Source organism: Microtus ochrogaster, unplaced genomic scaffold (assembly GCF_000317375.1).
Source record: "Microtus ochrogaster isolate Prairie Vole_2 unplaced genomic scaffold, MicOch1.0 UNK1, whole genome shotgun sequence".
In the NCBI taxonomy this organism is placed as follows: Eukaryota; Metazoa; Chordata; class Mammalia; order Rodentia; family Cricetidae; genus Microtus; species Microtus ochrogaster.
Window position 1 is genome coordinate 14831812 of NW_004949099.1, and position 12870 is coordinate 14844681.

Genomic DNA, 12870 nt, shown 5'->3' on the forward strand with positions numbered 1-12870 from the left:
AAGATAAAAAATATTTGTAGGAATGCAAACCCATTCAGCCGGCAAGATAAAATCCAGAGTTTGCAAGCTGATCAAACAGTAAGGCATGTGAAAAAGCAGGAACACATGATTCATGAGAACTTATATGCAAACCTTTATAAAGAACTCTCAAACTAAAAAGAAAGAAAGTACCCTTCAAATTTGGCAAAAGATTTGGACACTTATGGAGGACATGTAACAAATAAGTTTGTGAAAAGAGGCTCAACTCAATAAACCTTTTATTTTGTTTTTGTTTCTTCGAGACAAGAGTTCTCGGTGTATACCTGGCTGTCCTGGAACTCACTCTGTAGACCGGGCTGGCCTCAAAGTAAGACATCCACCTGCCTCTGCCTCCCGAGTGCTAGGGTTAAAGATGCGCGGCACCACCACAAGGCTCAGCACAGTAAATCTTGAATCAGTAAACAGCGATCAGAATCGGGCTTTGACGCCACACCTGTTGGAATGGTAAACACTAAGAGGGCTGGCAAGATGGCTCAGGGTAAGGGTGCTTGGCACCAAGTCTGATGATCCAGGTTCCATCTTTGGAATCCACGTGGTGGAAGGCAAAAACTGACTCCTGAAAGCTGTCCTCTGAGCTCCAATTCAAACACACACATGTACATATGCATAGTAACTAAACACACACACACATACAAATGCACAGTAACTAAACACACGCACACATACATGCACAGTAACTAAATAAGCAAAAGTAAAAATAATGAAAATTCCCAGTAGCATTGAGCATGGAGAAAATAAGAACACTTACCTACTACTGGTGTAAACTGGTCCTTCCAAGCTATGAGAGAAAACAATTCCACAATCTGGTAAAACATGCCCTTACCACACACTCAGCCATGCCACACCGATATTTACCTAGGATAAAGGAAACATGTATGCACACAGAGACTTGTACCCAAATGCTCACATGGCTTTATTCAGAGTCCAAACATTGGCAGCAACTCACAAGTTGAACAGCGGGTGAATGGACAAATCCACCCCAAGAAATGGTCTCCGCACTGAGAAGATGACACATGAGACTCGGCACACAACGGCACACACATCGATCTCAGCAATTATGTGAGAGGAGCCCGAGCAAGGAGCACACCGCATGCTTTGCTTTCTGTGCGGTGCAGGCAGTGCAAGCTACCGGGCTATGACACAGCAGATCAGTGGGCGCTCCAGGAATGTCGCTCAGGGGACACAGGTGGGTGGCATCTGGCTGGGAGAAAGGATGTCAAATGGTCCAAAGACAGCTGGAGCTGAGGGGGAAATTCATCACCCTGGTCGAAGCGAGCATTTCACCGGTGTGCTCACGTTAGTATCTCGCCCAGTGCACAGCTGAAATGTGAGTACTGCCTGTCAGCTGTGCCACTACGGATAGAGCAGCACTTCTCAACCTATGGGTCTCGACCCTTTGGGAGCTGAAGAGCAGGTATAATGCATATCAGGTATTTATACTGCGATTCAGAACAGTAGCAAAATTACAGTAATGAAGTAGCAACAGAAAAGTTTTATGGCTTGGGTCACCACAACACAAGGACTACATGAGAGTCGCAGCTGTAGGGAGGTTGGGAATCACTGTCTAGAACTTTTCCTAGTAGAACTTTGCTCTTCATTTTAAAATATTACTTGCACCTTGGAAAGAATCCTTTAGGTTTTATTTTTTAAGTTGTAAGGTATAAAAATTAAAGGTATAACTGTTAGCTCACTAAAAAGCACTATCCTATATAGACAAGGGAAAAAGTACACAGTGGAAATGAGAAAGTCCATGCCTACATGAGAGCAGCCACTAACGAGCCAACCACTGAGTCAATCACGAGGCTCTTGTCCCCTCCCCTCTCCATCCTGCATACAGCTGTGGCTCCCAGCATCGTCACCAGGTGTGGAAACCTGAAGCACGGTCCTCAGCTCTTCTCCAACTTCCTCTATCAGAGGAGCCCGGGCAGAGACCAGTGTCTGCCCTTGACTGACGTCACACCCCTGGCTGGCCACGTGTCTGCAGAGCTCTCTATCCTGGATGAGCAGGGTGCTGTCTGCTTCCAGAGAAGTGAGCAGTGAGGCCCGAGGTCCAACAAGCTCCTCTTGCTCTGAAGCTGAGTCTTCCGTGTCAGACGATGTGGTGCTATCCGAGTCACTGGGCTCAGGACTGGAGCCTGCAGCCGGCTGCCCGGGGCTGCCCGGAGCTGCCCTTCCAGCAGCTTCTTCCTCCTGCACCAGGAGTGCGGCAGCTTCCAGGTCTTGCAGCTCCAGTCCCAGCTGGGCCTTGCCGAGGGAGACTGCTTTCAAGGCGTCCGCGAGGGCAGTCAACTTTTTGGACCTTGAAAATTAGAGTAAGAAGAAAAATTAGGTGTGCTCATGAATCAGACTAGTGACAACAGGAAATAAAACATCACGAAGCTGGTGCCCTCACATGGCACCAGAGCAAACCCCAAACATAAGTCCCAGGTGTGTGTGAGAGAAAGAGAAGGCTGACAAGCAGTGGAGGCAGGCGGATTTTCTATGACTTCAGAATGCAGATAGCCTTCTCCCACCCACAGGACAGAAGCTATGGGAACTAAGGGAAACCCCCAAATCCAACAAAACTAGGTCAAAGGGCTAGTGCTAAGGTGGGAAAAATATGTCCAACCTGCATCACAGACGAGGGCCTAATCCAGAGGAAGTTTTGGAAAGCATACATAATTCTAAGACATAACAATCCAACAGAAAACGGGACAAACGACACAAGCATGATGGAGCCTTAGTGTTGCTTAGTGTTAAATCAACGAGGAAAGCAATACCCGCTAATTAAAAATGTTCAAACTTCGGGGCTGGTGAGATGGTTCAGTGAGTAAAGGCACCCATCGGCAAGCCAGATGACCTGAGTACCATCCTCCAGATACACAGGGTGTAAGAAGTGACTCCTGCAAGATGGCCTGTGCTACAAGGGCGCACACAACAAACAAACAAACAAATGTAGCCGAAGTGAACAGAGAGCACTCCCGTGGAGGAGCTGCATGTTTCCGAGCCCCTCCCTCAGAACTGTCAGCGTGTCCATGAGCTTCCACACTGACAGACATGTTGGAGCAGATCCCGAGGATGGGCAGAGTGAGGGCGGCGGCATCGCTGACAGAGGAAAGTCCAGCGCTTCAGTGGGCATCTCCAGAGAGCTAGGCAAGGGGAAAGGCCTGCCAAAGTAGAGAGGAGTCAAGACAAGCCAGTGGAGTAAGCTAATGACTCGGCAAAGGGCCAGCCTGCAGCTGGACTTTCACCACTACACAGTACACACAAAGCACAGCTGGGAACGCGTCAAGTAATCCAAATGACACCTGTCCCTATGATCACCTATGGAAACCTTTATTTTTCCAGAAAAAGTATCTTACTTTAAAATCATGTGTTCATTTGATCCATCACTAAGATGGCTTTTCTTTTTTCTTTTTTTTTTAAGGGGGAAGAATTTCCTGGGGATTAAACCCATGGCCTTATACATGCTAGATAAACTCTACCAATGAGCTACAACTGTGATCCTTGTTTCTTGATAAATGGTCCTGTTATACAACTCAAGATGGTTTCACACTTATTTAGCCTCAAGTTCACTACCCTCCTGTCTCTAGCTCCTGAGTGGTGGGTTAGAAGTGTACCCTACCTTGCTCAGCTTTTAGCTCCTATAGTCCCACATTCACTAGCTCAGGCTGGCTAGTATCCTGTTAGCACTGGGTTCTAACAGACACTCTGCAGTCTATACAAGTGTCATTCTGGATTCCACCCCTCCTTCCCCGGTGCAGAGATAAAAAGTAATTATAACTTCAAAATAGCATGGGCTATTTTGATATAAGAGTTGGAGGAATAAAAATGGGGATCACTACAGATAAAAGAAAAAATGGGGACATTATTTGTGGAGAAAAAACAAGTCATGTCAGGGCAGCCATTTTGTTCTTTCAAGCACAGGCAAAATTAATATTGGTTTTACTTTGCCATTCCTTGTAAATTCTAGAATCTATCTCTGTAATGGTACCGCCATTTCAAAAATTAGGCAGTCTAAGGGAGTTGGTGACTCTTTTTGTCACATTCAAAGCAGAACTGGCTAGTCCGCATCAAAAAAGCTTTGTCAATGACATTAAATAGCCAGCTTCTTACAAGTGCCAGCCATTCTGATATTCTTAGTGAACACACACTAGGTCCTGGTGCAGTTACATGTCTTTTATGTGTAAATGAGGAGCATGTCACATGCTCAGAATGCGTTTGTTAGTGAAGAGAATCAGTACTTAAGAGACTTGCCAAGGCGATCATAAAGTCACACTCCAAACTAGATTTCTTAGACGTTGCTACAATTGTAATACTATCACAAAACTGTTAAAATAGTTTATTCTTTGTACAGTGACATAGCATCCCATTTGGAGGATTTTTTAAAAATTATAGGTTGTTGACAAGTTCTGGCAAATTAACTAGAGGGAAAGTGTAAAAGGAGCCGCTATAAGCACACACCTCTGACACAGCTAAACTGAGATCATTCCTCTAATGACTTTGTATTTGGTGACTGCGTTTTTTGGGGTGGCGGTGTTAAAAAGAACCCACAGCCCATTAAATAGCCAAAGTTCAGAAAGAGTCCACAATACAACAGGGGGGCGAGATCACATAAATGAAAGCATACATCCTGTTTCTCGTTGTAGAGCTGTGTCTTGAGTGATCAATCAACTTTTCACCACTTCCTGCGATGGCAGGTCTATTGTAAATCTCATAGCAACAACTAGGTTTCATTTCCTCTGCCCAAACCTAGGTCTGCCAGGCAGGATGCTCTGAGACTGGACTTCAGTGAGCCAATTTGAGATCGTTCATACTGGATGACAGTCTACTGGCTAATTCTGTTAGCACATCTCACCTTTTATAGGATTCTGTCCCTTGGTCCCCTACAACGTCTCAGGTTCAATCTGGAGCTAAGCAACACTTTTTCAAGGGCACTAATTCTGCCATGTCAGATTCTGGCCCACTGTAAATTTAGAAACATTTCTAAACTTCAGGGCCCTTTGCTTCAAACACACACTCACACACACACACACACACACACACACACACACACACACACTTTAATTTTAAAAATTGCATTTATTTACTTAGTGCTTGGTTTATACAGAGTAACTTCCTGTTCAGTTTCCCACTGGATTTTAAGGCACTCCGGGGCATGATAATGAGAAACATCTAGTCCGTGGGTTAGTAGTTCCCTGAACTCCCCACTCTGGAGCTGCCCAGAACCCACAGGCTAGTGGTTCTTTCTTAGTTCTGCAGGCTGTGGGTGCGGAGTGAAGGTGGTCCCACTGCTATCCTTAGCTTCTGGTGTGGCTGGAAGTGCTGGGACTCTGTGGCTTGTAGATGTACCATTCCAAGCTCAGCCCCCTCCATCCCTGCTGCTCTTTGTTAACTGCTCACATACAGAAACCTGAAGGCTGAGCAGCTGCAAGGAGGGACTTCCTGTTAACAGACAGACTCACTGAGAGTTCAGTCCTATAGAATGGTCCTCTCTCATCCTACACTTATAGTTGAAGCCAGGGCTCCTTTGCTGCATGCTTGAATGCCCCCGTGACTTCCATGGCACGACCCTACAGTTGCCAGGGAACTGTAACAGGGAACAGGCTATTCCCTGTTACTTGCTCTCTTACAAATGCTTACCAGCTAGTTGTTGTGGCAGTAATCCAAATTATTTAATGTGAGAAAGAAAGTAAAAAGATGTAATGTGTGGCTGAGGAGACGGCTCAGTGGGTAAAGCACTCGCTGCATAAACACAAGCCCCTGAATCTGGCTTCCTAGCACCCATGTAAAAGCTGGGTGTGTCAGTAAGCACCTTTGATCCCACAGAAGGAGGCAGAAACAGTCAAAGCCTGGGGCTCGGCTGGTCAGCACATTTATCTAGAGAAAACAGAGAGCTCCAGGTTCAGTGAAAGACGCTTCCTCAAGAAGGAAAGCGGAGAACAAGTGAGGAGGGCTCCTGAGCTCTGCCTCTGGCCCACACACCCATGCCAGGTGGGCACATACGTGTACACACATTTCGTCATGAGTTAGGAAAACAATCATGAGAACTGAGTGAGCCGTAAGCCGGGATCAAACCTTTCTCTACAGACTCGGTAGGGGCCCCTTCTCCAAGGTCCCAGCAGAAAAGAGTTTTCATCTTGGAATGTCATAAAACATAGGGAAATCTTAAAAATCAGCAACACATCTACACACTGCACACAGAGGTATAAGTATATAGCCATGTAACAATGGTAAAAATGCATTAAGTACTTTAGCAAGTGTTCTCAGGACAATCTTACACTCACTGTCTTTTTATTCCTTTAAGGCTCAAGTATTTAAGAACGATGATGAATGCACAAACGTTCATTGTCTATGTATTTTTGGTCAGTGGATTCAAATGGGGAAGAGAATAAAACATCTAAGCGACATGGCCAGATCACGAGGGCAAGCAGCTCTAACAAGGACGGACCACACCAAGGCACCATGGGAAGGGACAAGGCTCCTTTCTGCATAGGTTGCAGAAGGGCTGTCACTTCCTGGGTCCCGTCCTGGGGGCAGGCTCTGCTCACAGGGATTATATCTCACTAGCCCATTCAGTCCTTACAGCTGCCCCAGTGAGTACAGCTTCTCCAGGCTGCCAGTGAGGAATTTGAGCCCCATCCAGTGTGGACTGAAGGAGAGAGGAAAGGGCACTGGGGTAGAGGGGTGGGGGGGGCACAGAGGAAAGCAGACTGATTTCTGGTACCAAGCGGGAAACCCGCTGACGATTTGTGAGTGGAACCAAACAGCTGGGCAAGTTCAACAAATGAAACCCACCTATCTTTGTAGGCCACAGAGGGTCTCATGTCTAAGAGGAGACAGGGCTCTCCAGCCCCCTTCCTCTCCGCAACTACCCCATGGCCCCATGAAGCACAGCATGTGGATATGCCAGCCTTGAAGAACTCTGAAAACACCTCAAATTTCACCTAACAGGAGGGGCTCAAAGTCATTAGTGATGGCTGTCTGAATCAGTTCCTCTGTCAGTGGCCACTGACAAGATGGAGTCTGACAGTACTGCATGCCGAGCCCTCACCTGGAAGTGGAATAGGATTTTATGTAGACACAGGTTTGGCAGATGTCATCAAGCGACAAGGAGCCGAGGTCACACTGCATTATGACGAAGGCTCTAATTCACTGGGTTCAGTGAATGGTTCCATTCACGGCATCTTATAACCAACTGGCAAGGTAGAGGAAAGTGTGCCCACCTCTCCCCAGGATCCTCCACTCACAAGCCTTGTGCCAGGTACGCTCCTAGCCATGTTCCCGTGGAGGGGTTAGTGCGGCCACGCTGTCTTGTAAGCTGGTTTTTAGGATGCCCCCAAAAGATCTGTAGGGCCTGATGATCAGTCAGAATGCTCTCCTCATCATTTTGATTAAAGGAAGTCACAAAACAGTAGTTTCATTATTTCAGTCACAGAAAGTTCAAAACCAGGCAAACCAGGCTAGTGAGAAGCAGCAATGCAGACACAAGGCGGGCGGTGCTAGGACAGCACAGGGCAGCCTGCTGAGTGTTTCTGAGTCACGTCTTAGGGCAAGGATAGTGGCTATATAATGCTTTATCCTGTTAAAACACTCATTATGTATACTGAGAGTCTGCACAGACCTCAATAAAAATTAACTTAAGATATTCCTTCCCCCAATCCACTCCTTTAGTGGTATATTATTTGTGTTTTAAAAAATAAATCTTGTCTGAAGACCAGAGGCAAAGCTAAAGCCACTAGAAGTCAAGTAATGGTGACACACACCTTTAATCCCAGGATTTGGGAGATAGAGGCAGGTAGATCTCTGAGTTCAAGGCCACCCTGGACCACACAAGATCAATGCAGAAACAAATCCAGGTGGTGGCTCCTTTAATCCCAACGCTAGAGGGAATATAAAGTGGGAGGAGAGAGGCTCTGGCTGCTTAGTTTACTTACAGTTGCCCAGCCTTGGTAGAGGGAAGACTTCTCTAGTACCTTGGCTATTTTGCTTTTTTGGTTTTCGGAATGAACCCCAATTTCTGTCTCTGGGTCTTTATTATTGTACTACAGGAAAAAAAGCTTACTTTCTTAAAATTGATAGTTTATGCAATATAGTAGCTTGTGTATGCACATGTGTGCCCATATGTATGTGCAGATATCAGAAAACACTGGTTGTTATTCCTCAGCTGCCATGCATCTTGTTATACTTAAAAGTTGCTTTTTTTTTTAAGATCTATGAGTGTTTTGCCTGTCTATATGTCTATGTACCACATGAATATCTGGTATTCACAGAGGCCAGAAAAGGATGTCAGAAAAGGGAGTTTGAATTGTTGTGAGGCACCATGTGGGTGCTGGGAACTGAATCCAGGTTTTCTGCAAGAGCAACTGTTTCTTAGCTGCTGAGCCATTTTTCTGGGCCCTTGTGTTTTCTTTTTTGACACATAGCATCTCATTGGCCTGGAGCTTATCAAGCAGTATAGGCTGGTTAGCTAACAAGTCCTGGAAACTGCTCCCTCCCACCTCTGCTTCCTCAGTACTGAAATTACGAGCACATGCCACTGACTCAGTTTCGTTTAAAAGGGTCCTGGGAACCTAACTCAGGTCCTCATGCTCATGAGACAAGCATTTTACAGGGCTATCTCCCCAGCCCAGACAGCCCCCAAGGGTATAAGAGATAAACTATTTCACAAAGCACCTCCCAATCAAAGGCCACTCTATCAAATGCCCAGGTCTTTGTGTCACTGCTATAAGAAGCAGGAGAAGATGAAAGCTGTCTAGTAGACTCAGCTGCCAGACTGCTCACTTCCATCCAGCACAGCTATGTGTTTTCCATGCAAGAGCCTGGTTTATCACACTTGTCTCTGTGAAACAGTACTTGCTCTAGCCATTCAAGTTAGAGGTTTTTTCCAAATAAATTCTGAAATTCAAGGGATTACTTTGTTTAACAATATCTACCAGTATCAATATCTATATACCTAGGTAGACATATAGACTCAAACACGTATTTTTATGTATTTCTAATGAAGCACTTATTCAGACTGTTCTTAAGTGTTTTTTTTTTTAATTTTTATTTTATGTGTATGAGTCTCTTGCCACTTGTGAGCCTGATGTCCACAGAGACCAGAGGCTCTTAGCTACGGAGTCACCTCTCCGGCCCGTTTTGGAAGCTCCCTCTTCCCAGTTTCCTTGTACCCTGTGCGATGGCCCTCAGGAGTCACATCCTCAGAGCATGGCACTGATTTTGCTCACACCAGCCACGCACTATAATCGCTGATGCCTGTATCTCTTCTGAACTACTACTTCCTCATGGAAAAGCTTCTACAGTAAGTCCCTACGTTAGGCTAAAGGTTGTCTATAACTTAGGTGAAAACAGACCTAGTTGATTTTCTGGATAGAAACTGAGCACAAAAGAGAAAGAGGGAAACCATTATCTCAGCCACCAAGAGACCTGGAGTAAAGAGTTCCGCACGTACACGTGCAAAGTATTGGTAGCGGTCTGTGAGGAGCATCAAAGCTGACTCTTTGAGAATCGATGCTATTGTTAAATGTGCACAGTCCTAGACCCTGTCAACGGAACATGTAAATTGTCTACAACAGTTCTGAGGCTGGGAGCTGTCCCGTACTTTATTACAGTGATCATGAGACCGTCGAAGATTAAGACCCACTAGTTGGCTGGACACTTCATCAAAACTCCAAGTTCACTTACTCTTCAAGACTCAAAGGACTCTTTTTTCTTTCTGGTTTTTCGAGACAGGGTTTCTCTGTGTTGCTTTGGAGCCCATCCTGGAACTCGCTCTGTAGACCAGGCTGGCCTCGAACTCACAAAGATCCGCCTGCCTCTGTCCCTTGAGTGCTGGGATTAAAGACATGTACCACCACTGCCCAGTGAGAAAGGACTCTCCTGTTATTAAAACTGGAGAGTTGCCAACACACTGCTGTCAGACCCAAACTGGTATCTACGCAATCACTGACTGCTAAAAATAAGAACAAGAGAATGGCTGATATATCACCTCACTAAGCCAGGGGTGCAAAGTACAACTTAAAACCTCACAGTCGAGACGCTTACGGAAGGCAGTGCATGCTCCTTAGGACCTGGACACTAAAGCCCATCATGGTTTGACTCAAATGATGGTGCTGAGATGCCTGCTGCTCAGGAGGGGCACAAGTGCTATTCCCTTCTTATGCCTTGTCTGAGAGGCCAGGTGGGTCTTCCCTTGGCGCCATCTCACGTTACAGAGAAAGCCAGGCCCACATGGAGCAGTTTGCAAAAAAGTAGGGAATGTGATCGGTTGGCAGGGAGCACAGAGCTTGGCTTTGATCACAGCTGCAGGCCCCACCTGCTTCAAAAGGCAGCAACCACACAGCTCTCCCACTCCCTTGTTCAAAACCACAAGAAATCAGCTGCGATAAGCTGACAGGGAAAACATTACACAGACTGCTGACCCTGCTGCAGGCAGGGAAGAGCTGCCTCTGCTTGGCTTTGATTTTCCTAAGCCTGAGCCTGAGGGAGAGACAATAGGACTTTCTTCTTGTCTAGTGCTCCCGATGGCAAGGTACATTCAGAAGGAGCCTGGAGGAATACCAAGTGCAGAAGAAAGGGAAATAAATAAATAAACAAAACAAGAACACAGGCTAAATGCAGAGGCAAGCTGTCGTCAGCAGCCAGGAAGAAAGATCATAGCACTACTCAAAGGCAACTAGGTTTTACAGGCTTTTGCTAAAACACATAGGGCTGGAAGCCCTGGCAGTGATCTTTGTCATGTTGCTGTCCTGCTGTGTGAGGCAAATACGTATTATAAGTCTCGTTTGTGCGTTTTTTTGTTCCTATTGTTTAATGTTCATTCAAAGAATCCAACAGAGCAACAGAGCCTCTCCATGTCTGGCCAGGGAGCTGGACGCTGAGCAATCACAAGCAGCAGTTTTTCCTTCGGCACCGTGTGTGCACTGCCTCTTTGAGGCTAATGGCCAGCTACACTGTATCTTTACAACACAGCTCAAAATGAACCACCAGGCTGGCTGGTGCAACCTTGGTCTGGTTCCTCTAAACCCTTTAGAGTCCTGCTGTGGTTTCCGAAGCCCATTCCACTCTAATGTGGTCACTGCTGTCAACCAGGTGCCACAGGACCAAGTGCCCTGGATTTGCTAGGCCCTGGCAATGCACAAGTGCCAGAAGCTTGCCCAGCCTCAGGAAACTGTATCCAGTATCAGAGCTCCCACCCTCCAGGCCAAGGCTACAGACTGTGGCCCACAGAAACCAGACAGATGGAGTCTCATGGGCAGGTGGGGTCTGGACTGAATGGAAAGCACTTGTACCTCATAATAGAGACAGCTGGCCCCAGCTCCAGCCAACTGTTACCACGTGAGCATGGGCCAGCAACTGCCAGAACTCCATGATTCAAGAGCAGCTATAAACCCAGACTTTTACATAAACTCTTCCAATTTTTAAGTGTTAAAATCAATTTAAAGTTTCTAGAAACATAGGGAGAGAAACCAAATGTGACCTAAGGCAACTAGCTTTCAACTTTTACAATTACTTAGCTTCATCTTCTCAATTCCCTGCCATTTTCTGGGTGCCACAGCATGACTGCCCTAACTTTCACGACACGCTACACGTGCTGTCCCTGCCTAGCTCATCTCCCCTTTCCTTGCTGTGCAAGGTCACACCCAACTATCTTCAGTTCTCTCTTCAAGACCCCTCTCCACTAAGCCCAGTGTGCTAGGCTGAGTGCCTGTCCCTGTTGTAGGCAGTGAGCTGGGGTCACCCACAAGTTCTCTAGCTCTGCCTTCTGTATATCTTGTCTCCCCAACTAGAACACATGTTCTGTAACAAACACTGCTTCAGATACTCTACCAACAGAATGCAGAGATTGTCTGGGGTTCTGTGCTCTGGAACACTACAGAGGGACTGGCTGACTACAGCTAGACAGTAAAGACCTCAGGCCTTGACATCAAACAGGCCTGGGTTGCTTGATCTCTCTGAGCCTCAATTTCTATACTTTTAACCTAGGGCTATAATAAAATGGGACATAACCCAAATGCTTATGCAGCCCATGAGAGGAAGAAAGGATGTATACAAAGTCCGAAGCCCAATGCCTGGCATGCAGCAAGCACTTGATAAATGCTAGTTTGTTACCATTACGGACTGCTCCCACTGCTAAGCCAGCATGGCAGCAGTACAGCTTGGTTGTTAGCATGCATTTATTGACCACTTATACGGTATGCCTCACTCCCTATTTTAGAGATGGCTGAAGAGCAGAGGTCAAGTGGCTGGTCTATGGAGACGGCAGAGGTCTGAGGACTGACAAGCTGGCTCAGAGCTCACACTGTCTATGATGTTCATGGCCTTGCTACCATATTCACAGTGGCAGGGGTAACTTTGTGACCTCTGTCTTCCCAGACTAAGAGCTGGACTGGCTTAGCTGTTCATGGCTTATACATCAAGAGCCTAAGGGCTACTCTAGACCTGACTAGCTTAGAAGTCTCAGGACGGAGGAGTCTGCTTCTCTGTCAGCCTGACTTGGGCTCTTGGTTTCTTGGATAAACTAAGAATGATAAGAAAAGGGAAACATACTTAGAAACTACCGCAATGTTACAGCTATTATGTAGACCCAAAACTGTACTCACTTAAAAGTGGCTTCTAGACATAAAGCAAGAAAAACCAACCTACAGTTCACAACCCCAGACAATCTAGACAACAAAGAAGATCCTGAGAGATATACATGGATCTACACAGGAAGGAGGAAAAGACAAGATCTCCTGAGTAAATTGGGAGCGTGGGGGTCACGGGAGAGGATAGAAGGGGGAGGGGAAGGAAGGGGAGAGGAGAAAAATGTAGAGCTCAATTTTAAAAAAAAAAACCTGTGACAGACAT

At 46.2% G+C, this 12870-nt stretch overlaps 1 protein-coding gene across 1 annotated transcript in view; it reads right to left on the minus strand.

Annotated features, from left to right (window-relative positions):
• Window positions 1–812: 812 nt before the first annotated feature.
• The window catches only part of Shq1 (SHQ1, H/ACA ribonucleoprotein assembly factor), a 110896-nt gene continuing 98838 nt past the window's right edge, over window positions 813–12870 (minus strand). The window contains exon 11 of the mRNA XM_005364948.3: window positions 813–2338. Within this exon, the coding sequence (XP_005365005.1) occupies window positions 1831–2338 (508 nt within the window). The 3' untranslated portion in view covers window positions 813–1830. The remainder of the gene's footprint in view (window positions 2339–12870) is intronic.